The sequence below is a fragment of the Thalassophryne amazonica genome, chromosome 3 (assembly GCF_902500255.1).
Source record: "Thalassophryne amazonica chromosome 3, fThaAma1.1, whole genome shotgun sequence".
NCBI lineage: Eukaryota > Metazoa > Chordata > Actinopteri > Batrachoidiformes > Batrachoididae > Thalassophryne > Thalassophryne amazonica.
The window spans coordinates 97939310-97957436 of NC_047105.1; the positions used below are offsets into that span (position 1 = coordinate 97939310).

General features: G+C 42.0%; 1 protein-coding gene across 1 annotated transcript in view; it reads right to left on the reverse strand.

Moving 5' to 3' along the window:
* LOC117507318 (A disintegrin and metalloproteinase with thrombospondin motifs 9-like) overlaps window positions 1-18127 on the reverse strand; it is a 201385-nt gene that overhangs the window by 93556 nt on the left and 89702 nt on the right. Inside the window, exon 26 of the mRNA XM_034167162.1 lies at window positions 9131-9379. Within this exon, the coding sequence (XP_034023053.1) occupies window positions 9131-9379 (249 nt within the window). The remainder of the gene's footprint in view (window positions 1-9130; window positions 9380-18127) is intronic.

Consider the following 18127-nt stretch of genomic DNA (forward strand, 5'->3'; position numbering starts at 1 on the left):
TAACCAAGACATAGGCTAAATATTTTTAATGTGTTTTGTGTGTACACTGTAGTGAAAATGACCAAACTGTGATTTTTGTGCACCCCTATTTCCCATTCTTGGATTATCTGAGTTAAGGCAATCAGATTCTTCAAACTGTTTCCAGCTGAAGTAATTCATTAGGTTTTTAATGCTTTCACTAACTTTGACTGCCAGCATGGATGTCATTAGGATTCAATGTAGAAGAATGAATTACCCTAAACAGTTTTTTGAAGAGGTTCTAATAGGGTTTTGCAGCAGTTTCAGTGTTAGACAAGCACATTTGGAATGTCACAAACATTTGAATAAGTTGTACAAGTTTAGCAGAAGGTTTTATTCATGGCCCCGCACACATCTCCCACTCAATGCAACAGACAATCCAATGTAGCATTTGATGTCAAATGACCACGTCTGCTGCTATTTTTAAACATATATCCTCAGGACACAGGAAGGAAGTTACTGGGAATAGCTTTAATAATTTCCCACAATTATTTAAAGGTCAAAGTTACTTTGGAATGCTGAATATTATGATCCCAGTATTTTTTTTTTTTAAATAATTAAACAATACAAAGTAAAAAGGAACCACAAGTGGAATGTCTTAGGCTGTGAAGTGACAACTTTATACAGTACTAAGCGCCCTGGTCCCCCCAAAAAAGCAACCTAGGACTCATTGTTATGAGTGTGAGCTAACCCGAATATACTGTAGGTATAAAAAAATAATTCCACATTTAATCACCCATAGTGATGGACATCCAAGCTTAAATAATGCAGTGTGGTACAAGTCAAGTCCACCCCTGGACAAGAGGAAAATTATCGCCCAAACCCCGCATGACGATACCCATTGATTTTCTATAGCAGAACAAACTGTTCGGAAGCTCAAAAGGTGCTGCTCTGGGTGTCGCCATGTTGGCAGTGCTTACTCTGCCTACATCACAAGCAATCCATATTTGGATATCTTAGCATTAAGAACAAGCTAAGCTAACAACTTAACCTTAGTTCAGTGTTTATTAATACATGTTTTTGGGGATTGGGCTGTGGTTTTCATACTGTGTGGCTTTGTGTCACCATTAAAAATTAGGAAGAACATGAAAAGTTCACTCAAGAGAAATACTGGGGCACAGATGTCTTAGATGATCCGTTAGGGAAACGAACCACACAACAAACATATTATTACAAATAATCATAATAAGATGCTCAGAAAGGACAGACATGGCCCTGCACAACTAGCAGTCACAGCTAGTAGCTTTTGTGCTACCAGAACTCTGGAAACTATTCACAGAGACCACAACTGTTTTTGTACTAGGCTGAAAACATTTATTTCTGCTCTAAAGGTGGACATTTTAGCATGGGTTTTATGGCAATGTGCTCCATTTTTGAGCCAGCCTCAAACAGCCAGTCAAGGACGTGAGATTGGTTAGTGAGAATTGGTTCATGAACCAGACATTTTCGTTTGGGCTGAGCTGAGCCACAGGGAGCGGTGCAGATTTAAGCGCACGGGAATCACCAACCCGTCTACCAAATCAACAAAATGAAGTTGCCATTTTCAACCAAATGGGGCACTGTGGTAAATATTACTCAAATAACAAAATCATTTTTAGACAAATGTGGGAAAAGAATGTGAAGTAAGAGGGAAAAAAGACAGGGTCTTCATTTATCAACCATTCGTTTGAACAGATTTGTGCTTAAACTGTGCATACAGACACAAATGACAAAATATGGAATTTACCACTTCGACTTAGAAATACACACAGCTCTGACCAAGTGTACGCACGGCTTCTAGTAGAAGAAAGGAGAAACTGCAACTTAAAAGCGTTGCTGAAGTCACAGCCTGCAACCTCACCCACATATGTTCTTCATTTCCTCATATTAATAAGTACATAATTTGTAATTACGTTGAATTAGAAACAAATATGGAGCCTCACTGGTGTCAAAACCTACAAATGACACCAGAGTGACCTAAACAGCAGCTTTTGACCTCCTACATTTAAATAAGAACCTTTACCTTCACCATCAACAACCTCAATCTCTGCCTGCTACTACAAGACATGAATCAAACATGTTCTGTGAGGAACATAAGCAAAAAAGATGTTTTACTAACATATGTGGTTAATTGAGGGCATTTCTAAATGCAAATGACTCTGAACATGCACGAGCACAAATTTTAGAGCATGTGGGATTTATCAACACCTCGTATTTATTTATTCATTTATTTTATATGACCTTGTGTTGCTCACAGAAAGAAGAAGGTTGTGGGATCACTTCCTCCATGGATATTTTTGTGTGGAGTTTGTGTGTTTTTCCTCGTGTTCATGTGGGTTCCCTCCGGATGGTCCAGCTTCATCCACCTTCCAAACATGCAGGTTAAGTGAATTGATGACTGTAAATGTTCCATAAATGTGTGAATGTGTGTTTGTCTGTATGTGGCCCTGTGACAGACTGGCGTCCTCTCCAGGGTATAGCCCGCCTCACGCCCTGTGACTGTTGGGATAGGCTCCAGCAGCCCAGTGACCCTTAAAGTGGATTAAGTGGGTACAGAAAATGGATAGATGGATATGTACTATTCTGAGTTGGGCCATTTTACATAATACATACTTTTAATTTTTCTGCTTTGGTAAGTATATTTTTTATAGCAATACTTTTCTTGTTCTACTCAAACGCAGGACTTTTACTGTTTGCTTTGTCAGTCTGTTGCTACACAGATCCTCTCCAGTAGGTGGCAGTTATGCATCAACAGGTCTTGTAACCCAGAGGTGCCCATCACTTAGACAATTTTGGGGCGACTCATAGGGGGCACCCTGCATAACAGGAGATTTTTTTTTTTTTAGATGAAGCTTAAAGTTAGAAGAAAATGATACAAGTGCCATGCTAAGAACTTCTACAGTAATGTTATCTGTTTGCTGTTAAATTGATAATGATAATGATATAAATGTTAAGACTAGTGAATAACTGCATATGGGTACTGGACACTTTGTGAACGTTTCAAACATCTACCCATTTTCTATACCCGCTTACTCCAATTAAGGGTCACGTGGGGCTGGAGCCTATCCCAGCAGTCATAAGGCACGAGGTACGGTACAGCCTGGACAGGATGCTAGTCTACTGCAGGGCCACATATAGATAAACACGCGGAGTCACATCCACACGCACACCTACAGACAATTTAAAGTTGCCAATTCACCTAACCTGAATGTCTTTTGGATGTGGGAGCCGGAGCACACGGAGGTAACCCACACAGACACAGAACAGAGAACATGCAAACTCCACACAGAAAGGGCGGGAAGCGATCCCACAACCTTCTTGCTGTGAGGCATCGTGCCAACCAGAGGCAGTTTCTCTAAGACTGCAAGCTAAGCTCAGCTTCCCCTAAAATGTCAAAAAATTAAATGGTCAAATATGTATTTCACTGACTACAAACGCGTTAGAACACGTTCATCTTGAAGACAAGTTCATTCTAAACATCAAATCATCAACACTCACGGACATTACGCCAGTTTTTTTAGTGCCTGCAGCTGAACTGGTTCACTTTTTGGCCAAAAAAAGTGAGACGATGGCGGAGAGGAAAACGAGCTGGAGCTCTCGTACGCCTCAGACGAAGGGGCACGCGCACGCCCCTACCTGGGATATTTCTCTCCAACGTCCGCTCACTCCACAACAAGATGGATGAGCTGGCACTGCTGATGAAGAAGAATAGAGATTTCTCCTCATCTTGTGTATTGTGCTTCACGGAGACGTGGTTAAATGCACAGACACCGGACTGCGCGCTCCAACTAGAGGGATTCCAACTCCTCCGCGCAGACAGAGACCGAGCACTCTCTGGTGGAAAAACAAGAGGTGGAGGACTCTGCTTCTATATCAACAACGCCTGGTGCGCCGATGTGACTGTGATCTCCCAACACTGCTGTCCCTCTCTGGAATATCTCCTCATAAACTGCAGACCGTTCTACTCTCCACGTGAGTTTAACTCTTTCATACTTTGCTCTGTGTATATTCCACCGAGCACGGACGTGCACCAGGCTGAGCGCGCGCTCGCGGATCAGATTATGAGCGTGGAGAGAGACTTTCCGGACTCTCTTGTTATAATTCTCGGTGATATTAACAAAGGGAATCTCAGTCAGGAATTACCAAAATACAAACAGTTTGTTAAATGCCCGACCAGAGAAGGGAGCACGTTAGATCATTGTTACACGACAGTGAGCGGCGCCTACCGCGCGGTGGCCCGTGCAGCTTTGGGACTCTCAGATCACGTGATGGTCCACTTGATCCCCACGTACAGACAGAGACTTAAACTCTCCAAACCTGTTGTGAGGACGTCTAAAGTGTGGAGCAATGAAGCTGTAGAGGAGCTACGCGCGTGCTTGGCCACCACGGATTGGGATATGTTTGAGGTTTCAACAGACAGTCTAGATGACTACACGGACACTGTGACGTCATATATTCATTTCTGTGAAGACAGCATCATCCCACAGCGTACCAGGGTGAGATATAACAATGACAAGCCCTGGTTCACACCTAAACTCCAGCAGCTCCGTCAGCAGAAAGAGGTGGCTTTCAGAGAAGGAGACAGAGACAGCTATAGAGGTGCAAAGTACAGATTAAGCAAGGAGGTGGCAAAGGCTAAATCCATGTACAGTTCACGTCTGCAGCAAAGGTTCTCTGCCAACGACTCGGCCTCTGTGTGGAGGGGGTTGAAAGAGATCACCAACTACAAGCCCAAAGCACCTCGTTCTATTGACGACCTGAAGCTGGCCAATGACCTGAACGTCTTCTATTCACGCTTTGAAGACAAGGACTCACACCTCCCCACCCCCCACACAACTGGATATTCAAACACTCTGGACCTCCCCCCTCTCACTGCTGCCCTCCCCACTCCCCCTGTTGCCCTCTCGGTCCAAGAGGAGGACGTGAGGAGACATTTCAAAAGGCTGAATCCACGTAAGGCCCTGGGCCCAGACTGTGTCTCTCCTGCCACCCTGAGACACTGCGCTGATGAGCTGGCCCCAGTCTTCACGGGGATCTTCAACACCTCCCTGGAGTCATGCCATGTTCCAGTCTGTTTCAAGTCCTCAATCATAGTTCCAGTCCCCAAGAAACCACGTGTCACTGGACTTAATGACTACAGACCTGAGGCTCTCACGTCTGTAGTCATGAAGACCTTCGAACGCCTGGTTTTATCCCACCTGAAGTCCATCACGGACCCCCTCCTGGACCCCCTGCAGTTTGCCTACAGAGCCAACAGGTCTGTAGATGACGCCATAAACCTGGCCCTGCACTCCATCCTGCAGCACCTGGACTCCCCAGGAACCTACGCTAGGATCCTGTTTGTGGAATTCAGCTCTGCATTCAACACCATCCTTCCAGCTTTGCTCCAGGACAAGCTTTCTCTGCTCCACGTGCCCAACTCCACCTGCAGGTGGATCACAGACTTCCTGATGGACCGGAGTCAGCGTGTGAGGCTGGGAAAAAATGTCTCGAACACTCGGGCTCTCAGCACAGGATCTCCACAGGGCTGTGTCCTTTCCCCTCTGCTCTTCTCCCTCTACACTAACTGCTGCACCTCCAGCCACGACTCTGTAAAGCTCATCAAGTTTGCGGATGACACCACCCTCATCTGACTCATTTCGGATGGGGATGAGTCTGCCTACAGGAGGGAGGTGGACCGGCTGGTGACCTGGTGCAGCAGCAACAACTTGGAGCTCAACGCCCAGAAAACAGTGGAGATGATCGTGGACTTCAGGAAAGCCACAGCCCCTCGCCCTCACCAACAGCCCCATCACCACTGTGGTCTGTCACTGCTTCCTCGGCACCACCATCACCCAGGACCTCAAGTGGGAGTCAACCATCAGCTCCCTCATCAAGAAGGCCCAGCACAAATTGATTGCCTTTTTTTGTTAACTTCTCATAAATCTTTTTCTCATTCGGTCTGTGGTCAAAGCATTTTCCTGTTGAAGCCGAGCATCAGTTCACTTCAATGGAACTGCCTGGAAAGGTTTTTTTTTCATTGCCACAAAACATGACGATCATTGAATGAAGCCACGACTTTGTTCCGCCCCAGACGCTGAGCATCTCTGGGGATGAATGGAGCTGTGGGCGGGCCTGGACGGTGGAGTTCTGCACAATGATTGGATGATCAGTCAAAAGGCTGAATCCCGTTTTGATTGACAGCTATAGAAATGTGAGAATGACTTTGCACATTTTTGAGTATTTATGCATTATAAAATTTATGTCAAAGTGTTTTGCGTGCGCTATAAATCAGTCTGTTTTAAAGGCGCACAGAGAAGCACACTGTATTAGATGTTATGTGAGAAGATCTCAGTGAGTTACTCTCTGTTTCGTTCTTCAGTAAGTGTTTGAAAGTTAATTAATGTTAATTAACGTCCTGGTTCGCAACACAACATCAGAGTATTCATAATTAAGTCTATTCGCGCACATTTGGTAATAATTAATGGTTGCTGATGTACAACCCCTGGCAAAAATTATGGAATCACCGGCCTCGGAGGATGTTCATTCAGTTGTTTAATTTTGTAGAAAAAAAGCAGATCACAGACATGACACAAAACTAAAGTCATTTCAAATGGCAACTTTCTGGCTTTAAGAAACACTATAAGAAATCAGGAAAAATAATTGTGGCAGTCAGTAACGGTTACTTTTTAGACCAAGCAGAGGGAAGAAATATGGAATCACTCAATTCTGAGGAAAAAATTATGGAATCATGAAAAACAAAAGAACGCTCCAACACATCACTAGTATTTTGTTGCACCACCTCTGGCTTTTATAACAGCTTGCAGCCTCTGAGGCATGGACTTAATGAGTGACAAACAGTACTCTTCATCAATCTGGTTCCAACTTTCTCTGATTGCTGTTCCCAGATCAGCTTTGCAGGTTGGAGCCTTGTCATGGACCATTTTCTTCAACTTCCACCAAAGATTTTCAATTGGATTAAGATCTGGACTATTTGCAGGCCATGACATTGACCCTATGTGTCTTTTTGCAAGGAATGTTTTCACAGTTTTTGCTCTATGGCAAGATGCATTATCATCTTGAAAAATGATTTCATCATCCCCAAACATCCTTTCAATTGATGGGATAAGAAAAGTGTCCAAAATATCAACGTAAACTTGTGCATTTATTGATGATGTAATGACAGCCATCTCCCCAGTGCCTTTACCTGACATGCAGCCCCATATCATCAATGACTGTGGAAATTTACATGTTCTCTTCAGGCAGTCATCTTTATAAATCTCATTGGAACAGCACCAAACAAAAGTTCTAGCATCATCACCTTGCCCAATGCAGATTCGAGATTCATCACTGAATATGACTTTCATCCAGTCATCCACAGTCCACAATTGCTTTTCCTTAGCCCATTGTAACCTTGTTTTTTCTGTTTAGGTGTTAATGATGGCTTTCGTTTAGCTTTTCTGTATGTAAATCCCATTTCCTTTAGGCGGTTTCTTACAGTTCGGTCACAGATGTTGACTCCAGTTTCCTCCCATTCATTCCTCATTTGTTTTGTTGTGCATTTTCGATTTTTGAGACATATTGCTTTAAGTTTTCTGTCTTGACGCTTTGATGTCTTCCTTGGTCTACCAGTATGTTTGCCTTTAACAACCTTCCCATGTTGTTTGTATTTGGTCCAGAGTTTAGACACAGCTGACTGTGAACAACCAACATCTTTTGCAACATTGCGTGATGATTTACCCTCTTTTAAGAGTTTGATAATCCTCTCCTTTGTTTAAATTGACATCTCTCGTGTTGGAGCCATGATTCATGTCAGTCCACTTGGTGCAACAGCTCTTCAAGGTGTGATCACTCCTTTTTAGATGCAGACTAACGAGCAGATCTGATTTGATGCAGGTGTTAGTTTTGGGGATGAAAATTTACAGGGTGATTCCATAATTTATTCCTCAGAATTGAGTGAGTCCATATTTTTTCCCCTTTGCTTGGTCTAAGAAAGTAACCATTACTGACTGCCACAGTTTTTTTGCCATTTGAAATGACTTTAGTTTTGTGTCATGTCTGCGATTTGCTTTTTTTCTACAAAATTAAACAACTGAATGAACATCCTCCGAGGCCGGTGATTCCATAATTTTTGCCAGGGGTTGTATTTTATTCATGAACATTAGTGACGGAGAAACTGAAGCGTTTTGAACCACTGAATCAATCAGCTTTTGATACTATTACGTATGGCGACATCTGCTGGCCAATCTTTAAAATAATATTTGCATGGAACAATGTCATGAAGCAGTCAGACTGTTAAGCATGTTTAATAATAAAGGTTCTGTGTGCTTCTTGAAATTTTTGATGATAATTGTGTTTTAAAACAATCTTGTAAAAGTAAGTCCCTTCGGCTGCTTCGTTGTTTTCACTCGGGGTCACCACAGCAGATCCAAGGTGGACCTGCATGTTGATTCGGGCACAAGTTTTATGCAGGATGCCCTTCCTGACGCAACTCCACATTATATGGAGAAATGTAGCAGGGATAGGGTTTGAACCGAGAACCTTCTGCACTGAAACCAAGTACACTAACCACTTGGTAATTGTGCCATCATAAAGTATGTATGTCTGTATGTAATAGAGATATAAATTGTGAAATGCTTGGGCAACTTGGGACTGTTATGCCCATTTTACATATTTGAATTTACATATAAACTGACAAATTTTATGATGTAAGCTGACAATGAGCTTCCCCTCTTTGACAGACCAGCAGCCGCCACTGATGCCAACCACTAATCCACCATGCCACCCTTGCTTCAAACAGTGTTCTCAAAACATCTGGCTGTTGAATGCAAAGCAACGCTTTTAATCAACACGACACAAAGACTGGCTATTAAATATGCCAAAAACTCTGCAATGGGGCACAAATGCCCCGATACCACTTGTTTTGCACCCAGTTGAACCTGTTTGTTTTTGTTTTTGGGTATACACACCATATCTGGGTATACATACAGGTCTGCATCTCTGTTTAGTATAGTTGTAGTTCATGGTGTGGTTAACAAGCTATTTTTTTAGCAGTAGTAATGCTAGAACAACAATACTATAACTTAGTTTTCTTAAATTAGCACTAGTTAAGGATCTGCTATGATGTAACACTACTGTGTGAAATATCTCTCACCGCGCCCCATGGTCCGGTCCGCCATTGGTGGGTTTGGCTATGAGGCAGATGGTTCCTGATGCTGTTGTTTGGTGAGGACGGGAAAGGTCGGGACTCACTGGAACGGGACGGGCACTGAGACATAGCACAATCCTGCTCTGTCGAAGGACGATCGTCTGGATCACACTCACTAGTGTTTATTTCTTGGTCCCTGAAGCTGACACACAGTACCTGCCGTGTCATCTTCCCCTGACCACAGGTTACTGAACACTGAAAACACACACAAACACAAACAGTAGGAAAAGGGAATGACAAATGAATGAATGAATGAATGAATGAATGAATGTATATGTAACCTGGGCTCAACAGAGGTTTGATAAATCTAAACTGGGATACACAGTTTACTACAATGAAAAGAGGAAGTAAGTCCAAAACAGGCCCTAAGACCTGCTGACACCAGTGAGTATTCCCAGATTCTGTAGTGTGAAGCAGTCTAAAACCGCTCAAGAATGGGGTGCTAGGTTACCTCCCCATCCAGGGCTGGGACCATTTACGGCTGGGTGGTCTTGTGTCCTGTCCAAGGACACAGACAGGTACCATTACAAAGACGTATATTGGTAGCCCAAATCCTATCCACTGAGTTACCTTTACCTTCTGTTAGGTAACCAAAGTTTGTTTTATTTAATTAAGATTTGACCTCAGAAAATACATGACATGGGTTTCAATAACTGGAATTTCAAAATAGACTTGCACAAAAGTTACAGTATGCGATTATTTTTGTAGGTCCACAAAAACGACTGCAAAATGATGGTGTTTCCGTTGAATGATATAATGTGACTACTGGGTTTTGTCGTCTCGTAATAAATGTTATTCCAGTTCTCATGGTGATGGATAAGTGCTGCTTTGGTATTTCATTGTTTTTTTATCCAATGTTGCTATAATATCTTCTCTTTTAAGGTTTAAGAACCTACACAGCTCTTACTCCATCCACGTGTACAGCATCATTTATGTAAAGTATGGCTTTTTTGAATCACCTGAAAAAAGTTTTTCCAATAGTTGAGTTTTGTCAAAATAGATGTTTCCATGAACTATATTTTTAATTTGCGACTTCAGATTGTGCATTTGGAGGGTAATGGAAACCTGCCAAATGACTTGAGACTTGTCTTGGTTTTGAACTTACTGAAAAGTATTTTCCACATACTGCCATTCACAGACAGAAACACTGCCACAGTAAGTAGTATAGGTATGTGCAGTATGAGTATCAGAGGAAGCTTCAAGTTGGTGCTCAATATTCTATATTACAAGGAAAATTACTAAAATTTAACATATTTAGACCTTCAGCATTTTAAGTCTTTGTACTGCCTTGACTTGCTCTTCTGTTTTTCTTTCTTCTTCATAGGTATGCAGCAACTCACACTCACCATAGTTCAGACTATCCCCTAATGTCCTACTGCCTGAGTTATGGCAGCACTGACCCTCAATCTAGTCCAATTTATGTTAGAATAAGGACGGCTGATGAAACTTGCAGAATTATGTCATTTATGTCATCTGCAAAGGTCAGATAATATTGGAGGTAATCTCAACCTTTGAAAATGCTCATATGTTTTACAAACAGAAATGGTGACATGGGACAATTTATACAGAATGTGGTTCAGCTATAAAGAGACTACACACCCGTAAATCTACAGTAGTGCCTCTTTTCAAGGGCCCAAGTACACATCTGTCTTTCCTGAGAAAAATAACATGAAGCAGACCAAACACTGGTGGTGTTTCAGGTAGCTCCACCCGAGCAGAGTGCACTTTATGTCTTACATAAGGTGATCTATTATCTTTATGCTTACGTTCGACTGGAAGCCCCAGAGTGGGAGAATACAGCAAAGGTTTACACAACTCTGTCACAACGTAATGGATGCCAGATGTTTATAGATAGAGGGCCTTATTCAGAAGTATTTTTTTCTTTTTTCCTCCTACATTTGCAGAAAACAAAAAGAAACACACACACACACACACACACACACACACACACACACACACACACACACACATATATATATATATATATATATATATATATATATATATATATATATAATGTGTGTGTGTGTGTGTATTTTGTTTTTCTTATCTTATTGTCCTTATTCTCTTAATTCGTACAATTAGAGAGTGTACTACAGCAACCCACAGACCATTGAGGCCCGGAAGACCAACATCCGTCACAAAAATCAGAGATTCCCTCTTGAGATGTGTGGCAATGTCATCACAAACTTCAATGTGCGTGTTGCAGCTGTAATCCAAAGAAGAGGAGCATGGATTGAACATGTCATCAATTATTGAACTGTGCGGAAAAAAAGAGACAAAGTGGGAAACCTTTGGTGGCAAATGTTAATTTGATGTTTCTGTTACAAGTCTGTAAATCAAATTTTCGAATAAGTTCTCATTTCAAAAACCTGTGTACGATCAAAAAGTGGTAACATTTTATTGGCCCACCCTGTGTGTGTGTGTGTGTGTGTGTATATATATATATATATATATATATATATATATATATATATATATATATATATATATATATGTATATATATGTATGTGTGTGTGTGTGTGTGTGTGTGTGTGTGTGTGTGTGCTCCCATTTTTCATGAGCTGAACTCCAACATCTATAACATTTTCTATATACACAAACACCTATTTCTCTCAAATATTGTTCACAAATCTGTGTAAATCTGTTAGTGAGCACTTCTCTGCCAAGATAATCCATCCCACCTCACAGGTGTGACATATCAACATACTGATTAGACAGAATGATTATTGCACAGGTGTGACTTAGGCTGGCCACAATGAAAGGCCACTTTGAAATGTGCAATTTTGCTTTATTGGGGAGTCTGGTGGTGGTGGGGGGGGGGTCAGAAAACCAGCCAGTATCTTGGAGTATCAGATCTTGGAGGTGTGGTTACATGTGGTTTGCTGTTGTGAGGCTGGTTGGATGTACTGCCAAAGTCTCTTAAACGCCTTTGGAAACGGCTTGTGATAGACAAATAAACATTCAATTCAAAAAAGTGTTGCGTTTATATTTTTGTTCAATATACTTGTACAAACACACACAGCTGCTGTGAAAATAAAATAAGAAAAATTACATGCCACCCACGGGAATCAAACCTACGCCAAAAGCTCTGATTACCAGTCAGAAACTTTACCACTGAGCTACAATCGCTGTTCTGCAAAAGCTGCGGGAAAGTGCCTCATATCAGGAAGAACATGGACGTATTTAGAACAAAAAATAAAACCGCACACCATATAAAAACACAGCATTTTAATGAATCCCTCTTATTAAGCGGACAATACAAATATGATCCATCTGTTCCTCTGTAGATGACCCATGGTCACAGACGTACAGTCATGAAATGACATGAACGATGAAGCAGTTCACTCTTCTCATGTCCACATCTACTGGTCTGGTGCGTCCAGCTGGCCGTGCATGCGTGTTTTGCCCGACACACATGTCTTCTGGATGCCGCATCGCATGACTGACACCACATCATGTGGAACAGAGCTCACGTGGGTGGTGTGACAGTCAGATTGCCGGCTGCATGTTCTGATCTGACGGTCTGTTTCAACCTGGGAGCAGCCTATATGTTTTTATTTATGTCCACGTAATGACAGCAAGCAGACACACGCACATCACAGTGGGCAGTTGTTAGTCCATGTCTGTCCAAACATAGTACGTGTTGTCCAGCTGGGATGTCCAAATCGACAGATTTCCACAGCCACTTCTGTCGGCAGCCACACCTCCTGTCAGATTAGCGCACACACCAAAGCCACACTCATGGGGCACTTAGACAAATTTCACTGCTAACACGACAGTGACTGTCTGCTGACTGTTGTCGTGTTAATAGTACGAATGGCCACACATTTTCTAAGTGCCAAGAGAGTGTTAGATGTTTGTTTGTGTGTCACCTGGAATTTGGCCGACACCTGCTGCAAGAGGGACTGATGGGCTCGCACAGCGCACACTCTGTCTTTCAGTCGCTGGTGTGCGAAAATAGATGTAGCAACAGGTGTACGGGGAAGCTATAATTTTACACATTTTTCACACAACTCCTGCTTCATGCGCACTTTATGCGCAAATCGGCCAAATTCACACTATGCGTGAAGGGGCCCTAAAGTTTATTCTGCAAGACATTAAAGTCCTGGAAAAATGCCGCAGTTGACCCTAATTCAGAGAACAAAAAACATTGAGTTCTGTGCAATGCATCTTAAGGGCTGACTTGCATCTCTTTCCATACAAAACTCAGTCTCAGAAAGAACTAAAACCCCAGGTTTTTTTCCGTAAAACTGGACACAGATGATTTGTTTCTTAAGAAACTTCAGACGAGGAGGTTACATTGATCATGTGGTGTAAAAAATAACAGTGAGGAAAATAAGTATTTGAACACCCTGCGATTTTGCAAATTCTCCCACTTAGAAATCATGGAGGGGTCTGAAATTTTCATCTTAGGTGCATGTCCACTGTGAGAGACATAATCTAAAAAAAATCCAGAAATCACAATGTATGATTTTTTAATAATTTATTTGTATGTTACTGCTGCAAATAAGTATTTGAACACCTGTGAAAATCAATGTTAATATTTGGTACAGTAGCCTTTGTTTGCAATTACAGAGGTCAAATGTTTCCTGTAGTTTTTCACCAGGTTTGCACACACTGCAGCAGGGATTTTGGTCCACTCCTCCATACATATCTTCTCCAAATCTTTCAGGTTTGGAGTTTCAGCTCCCTCCAAAGATTTTCTATTGAGTTCAGGTCTGGAGACTGGCCAGGCCACTCCAGGACCTTGAAATGCTTCTTACGGCGCCCCTCCTTAGTTGCCCTGGCTGTGTTTGGGGTCATTGTCATGCTGGAAGACCCAGCCATGACCCATCTTCAATGCTCTTACTGAGGGAAGGAGGTTGTTTGCCAAAATCTCGCAATACATGACACCATCCATCCTCCCTTCAATACGGTGCAGTCATCCTGTCCCCTTTGCAGAAGAGCACCCCCAGAATATGATGTTTCCACCCCCATGCTTCACGGTTGGGATGGTTTTCTTGGGGTTGTTCTCATCCTCTAAACATGGTAAGTGGAGTTGATTCCAGAAAGCTCTATTCTGCTCTCATCTGACTGCATGACCTTCTCCCATGCCTCCTCTGGATCATCCAGATGGTCACTGGTGAACTTCAAAAGGGCCTGGACATGTGCTGGCTTGAGCAGGGGGACCTTGCTGCCCTGCAGTATTTTAAACCATGACAGCATCATGTGTTACTAATGTAATCATTGTGACTGTGGTCCCAGTTCTCTTCAGGTCATTGACCAGGTCTTCCTGTGTAGTTCTGAGCTTTCTCAGAATCATCCTTACCCCACAAAGTGAGATTTTGCATGGAATCCCAGACCGAGGGAGATTGACACTCATCTTGTGTTTCTTCCACTTTCTAAGAAATAATCATAACAGTTGTTGTCTTCTATCAAGCTGCTTGCCTGTTGTCCTGTAGTCCATCCCAGCCTTGTGCAGGTCTACAGTTTTGTCTCTGGTGTCCTTAGACAGCTCTTTGGTCTTGGCTATGGTGGACAGGTTGGAGTGTGATTGATTGAGTGTGTGAACAGGTGTCTTTTATACAGGTAACAAGTTCAAACAGGTGCAATTAATACAGGTAAAGAGTGCAGAATAAGAGGGCTTCTTAAAGAAAAATTAACAGGTCTGTGTGAGCCAGAATTCTTGCTGGTTGGTAGGTGTTCAAATACTTATTTGCAGCAGTAACATACAAATAAATTATTAAAAAAAATCATACATTGTGATTTCCGGATTTTTTTTAGATTATGTCTCTCACAGTGGACATGCACCTAAGATGAAAATTTCAGACCCCTCCTTGATTTTTAAGTGGGAGAACTTGCAAAACCGCAGGCGGTTTAAATACTTATTTTCCTCACTATATATATATATATATATATATATATATATATATATATATATATACGAGGGCTGTCAATAAAGTAACGGTCCTTTTTATTTTTTTCAAAAACTATATGGATTTCATTCATATGTTTTTACGTCAGACATGCTTGAACCCTCGTGCGCATGCGTGAGTTTTTCCACGCCTGTCGGTGACGTCATTCGCCTGTGAGCACTCCTTGTGGGAGGAGTCGTCCAGCCCCTCGTCGGAATTCCTTTGTCTGAGAAGTTGCTGAGAGACTGGCGCGTTGTTTGATCAAAATTTTTTCTAAACCTGTGAGACACATCGAAGTGGACATGGTTCGAAAAATTAAGCTGGTTTTCAGTGAAAATTTTAACAGCTGATGAGAGATTTTGAGGTGATTCTGTCGCTTTAAGGACTTTTCAGGGTGCGACACGTCGCGCAGTGCTCTCAGGCGGCGTCATCAGCCTGTTCAAGCTGAAAACCTCCACATTTCAGGCTCTATTGATCCAGGACGTCGTGAGAGAACAGAGAAGTTTCAGAAGAAGTCGGTTTCAGCATTTTATCCGGATATTCCACTGTTAAAGGAGATTTTTTTAATGAAAGACGTGCGGACGGATCCGCGCGTCGGGACGCAGCCGACGCGGTGCGGCGGCACAGGAAAAACACCTCCGTGTTGATAACCATTTGTAAAATCCAGGCGGCTTTTGATGGCTTTCAGTGGAGTGAGTATATGAGAAATTGTTTAACAGGCAGGACATGTTCCAACTTGTCCTTAAGGCTTTCAACAGAGGTGTTTTTCCTGTGGCGGAGCGTCGCGGCGGCTGCGTCCCGACGCGCGGACCCGTCCGCACGTCTTTCATTAAAAAAATCTCCTTTAACAGTGGAATATCCGGATAAAATGCTGAAACCGACTTCTTCTGAAACTTCTCTGTTCTCTCACGACGTCCTGGATCAATAGAGCCTGAAATGTGGAGGTTCTCAGCTTGAACAGGCTGATGACGCCGCCTGAGAGCGCTGAGCGACGTCTCGCACCGTGAAAAGTCCTTAAAGCGACAGAATCACCTCAAAATCTCTCATCAGCCGTTAAAATTTTCACTGAAAACCAGCTTAATTTTTCGAACCGTGTCCACTTCGATGTGTCTCACAGGTTTAGAAAAAATTTTGATCAAACAAAGCGCCAGTCTCTCAGCAACTTCTCAGACAAAGGAATTCCGACGAGGGGCTGGACGACTCCTCCCACAAGGAGTGCTCACAGGCGAATGACGTCACCGACAGGCGTGGAAAAACTCACGCATGCGCACGAGGGTTCAAGCATGTCTGACGTAAAAACATATGAATGAAATCCATATAGTTTTTGAAAAAAATAAAAAGGACCGTAACTTTATTGACAGCCCTCGTATATATATATATATATATATAGCTTTGTTGGCCATTTTTAAGAGAATATGAATGACAACACAAGAACTTTTTTTCACTCAGGGTTAGTGGTTGGGTGAAGCCATTTATTGTCAAACAACTGTGTTTCCTCTTTTTAAATCAAAAGGACAAGAGAACTACCCAAAATAATTTGATCAAAAGTTTACATACCCCTGTTCTTAATACTGCGTATTGCCCCTTTAACATCAACGACAGCTTGGAGTCTTTTGTGGTAGTTTTGGATGAGACTCTCTGATGGTAAAGCTGCCACTGAATATGTCTTGGACTTTATTTACATCAATTACAAAGAAATACAAACAGTATGGTACTTTATGGTAAATCTGCATGGAGTAGACAGTTCTCAAAAACTGAGTGAATGTGCAAGAAGTAGAAGAGTGAGGAAAGCCACCAAGACACCCAGACAACCCAGAAAAAGTTATGGGCGGATGTGCCTGTGATTGTGCACAGCGCACAGTGCAAGCTTTGCATCGTCTTGCATCACTACTCTTAGTTTCATAGTGGAGTAGAGCAGAGAAGGATTTTCTTTTCACCAAAAAAGATCAATTCCAGGCTTGCATCTCAGATGTACCTTCTGGCAATTTGTAGCTAAACTTTCAGGTCTTCTTTTTAAGAAAATCCTCCTCTATACCACTTCATCATGAAGATGGATAACTTGGTGGCTTTCCTCACTCTTCTACTTCTTGCACAGTCACTCAGTTATTGCGAACTGTCTACGCCATGCAGATTTACCATAGCGTGCCATATTGTTTGTATTTCTTCATAACTGAAGTCAATAAAGTCCAAGACATATTCAGTGGCAGCTTTACCATCAGAGAGTCTCATCCAAAACTACCACAATAGACTCCAAGCTGTCGTTGATGTTAAAGGGGCAATACACAGTATTAAGAACAGGGGTATGTAAACTTTTGATCAAGTTCTTTTGGGTAGTAAAGAAAAAAAAGTTTTTGTGTTGTCATTCATATTCTCTTAAAACAGTGGAGTAGAGCAGAGAAGGATTTTCTTTCACCAAAACAGATCAAATCCAGGCTTGCATCTCAGATGTACCTTAAAACCATAAATAGTATGAACCAGTCTGAACACAGATACAGGTGGAGGTTTTTGCTTGCCTGTTTGACTTGGTAAAAATCACTCAAAAGTTGTGCAACATGTAGAGATGCTGACATTTGAAATTGGACTAGATTCCAGTAGAAGATAACTACAATGTTGTAGAGGTCAAGAATTAGCATCAGGATTTTAGCATTTTTAAGGTACAGCTTTGCACACTTCTGAAAGTCAGTAGAATTCTGATATGGTCCAGGGGTATTTCCAGAATAATTTACATTTGCATATTGCATGGAACATGTGCTTCCTCCTTTGTGTTGTCTATAAAATGTCACTGACCAAACTCACTTTCTTTCCCATTCAATCCCCTCAAAACAAATACTTTACCCTCAATAAAACTGTCTCTAATTTTGTGATATGTCCAACAGAAATACAGGTTATTTAATCAAGTTTTAAATTTTGCGGAAATTTTAAAGGCACTACACTTTTAAATTAGACCTGCTGTAGTGCATGTCAACCACATGCATGTGCCCATTTTGACAACCAAATCTATGTTTTAGTGTTGTCAAAATGTGATTAAAATATACTGAAAATGCA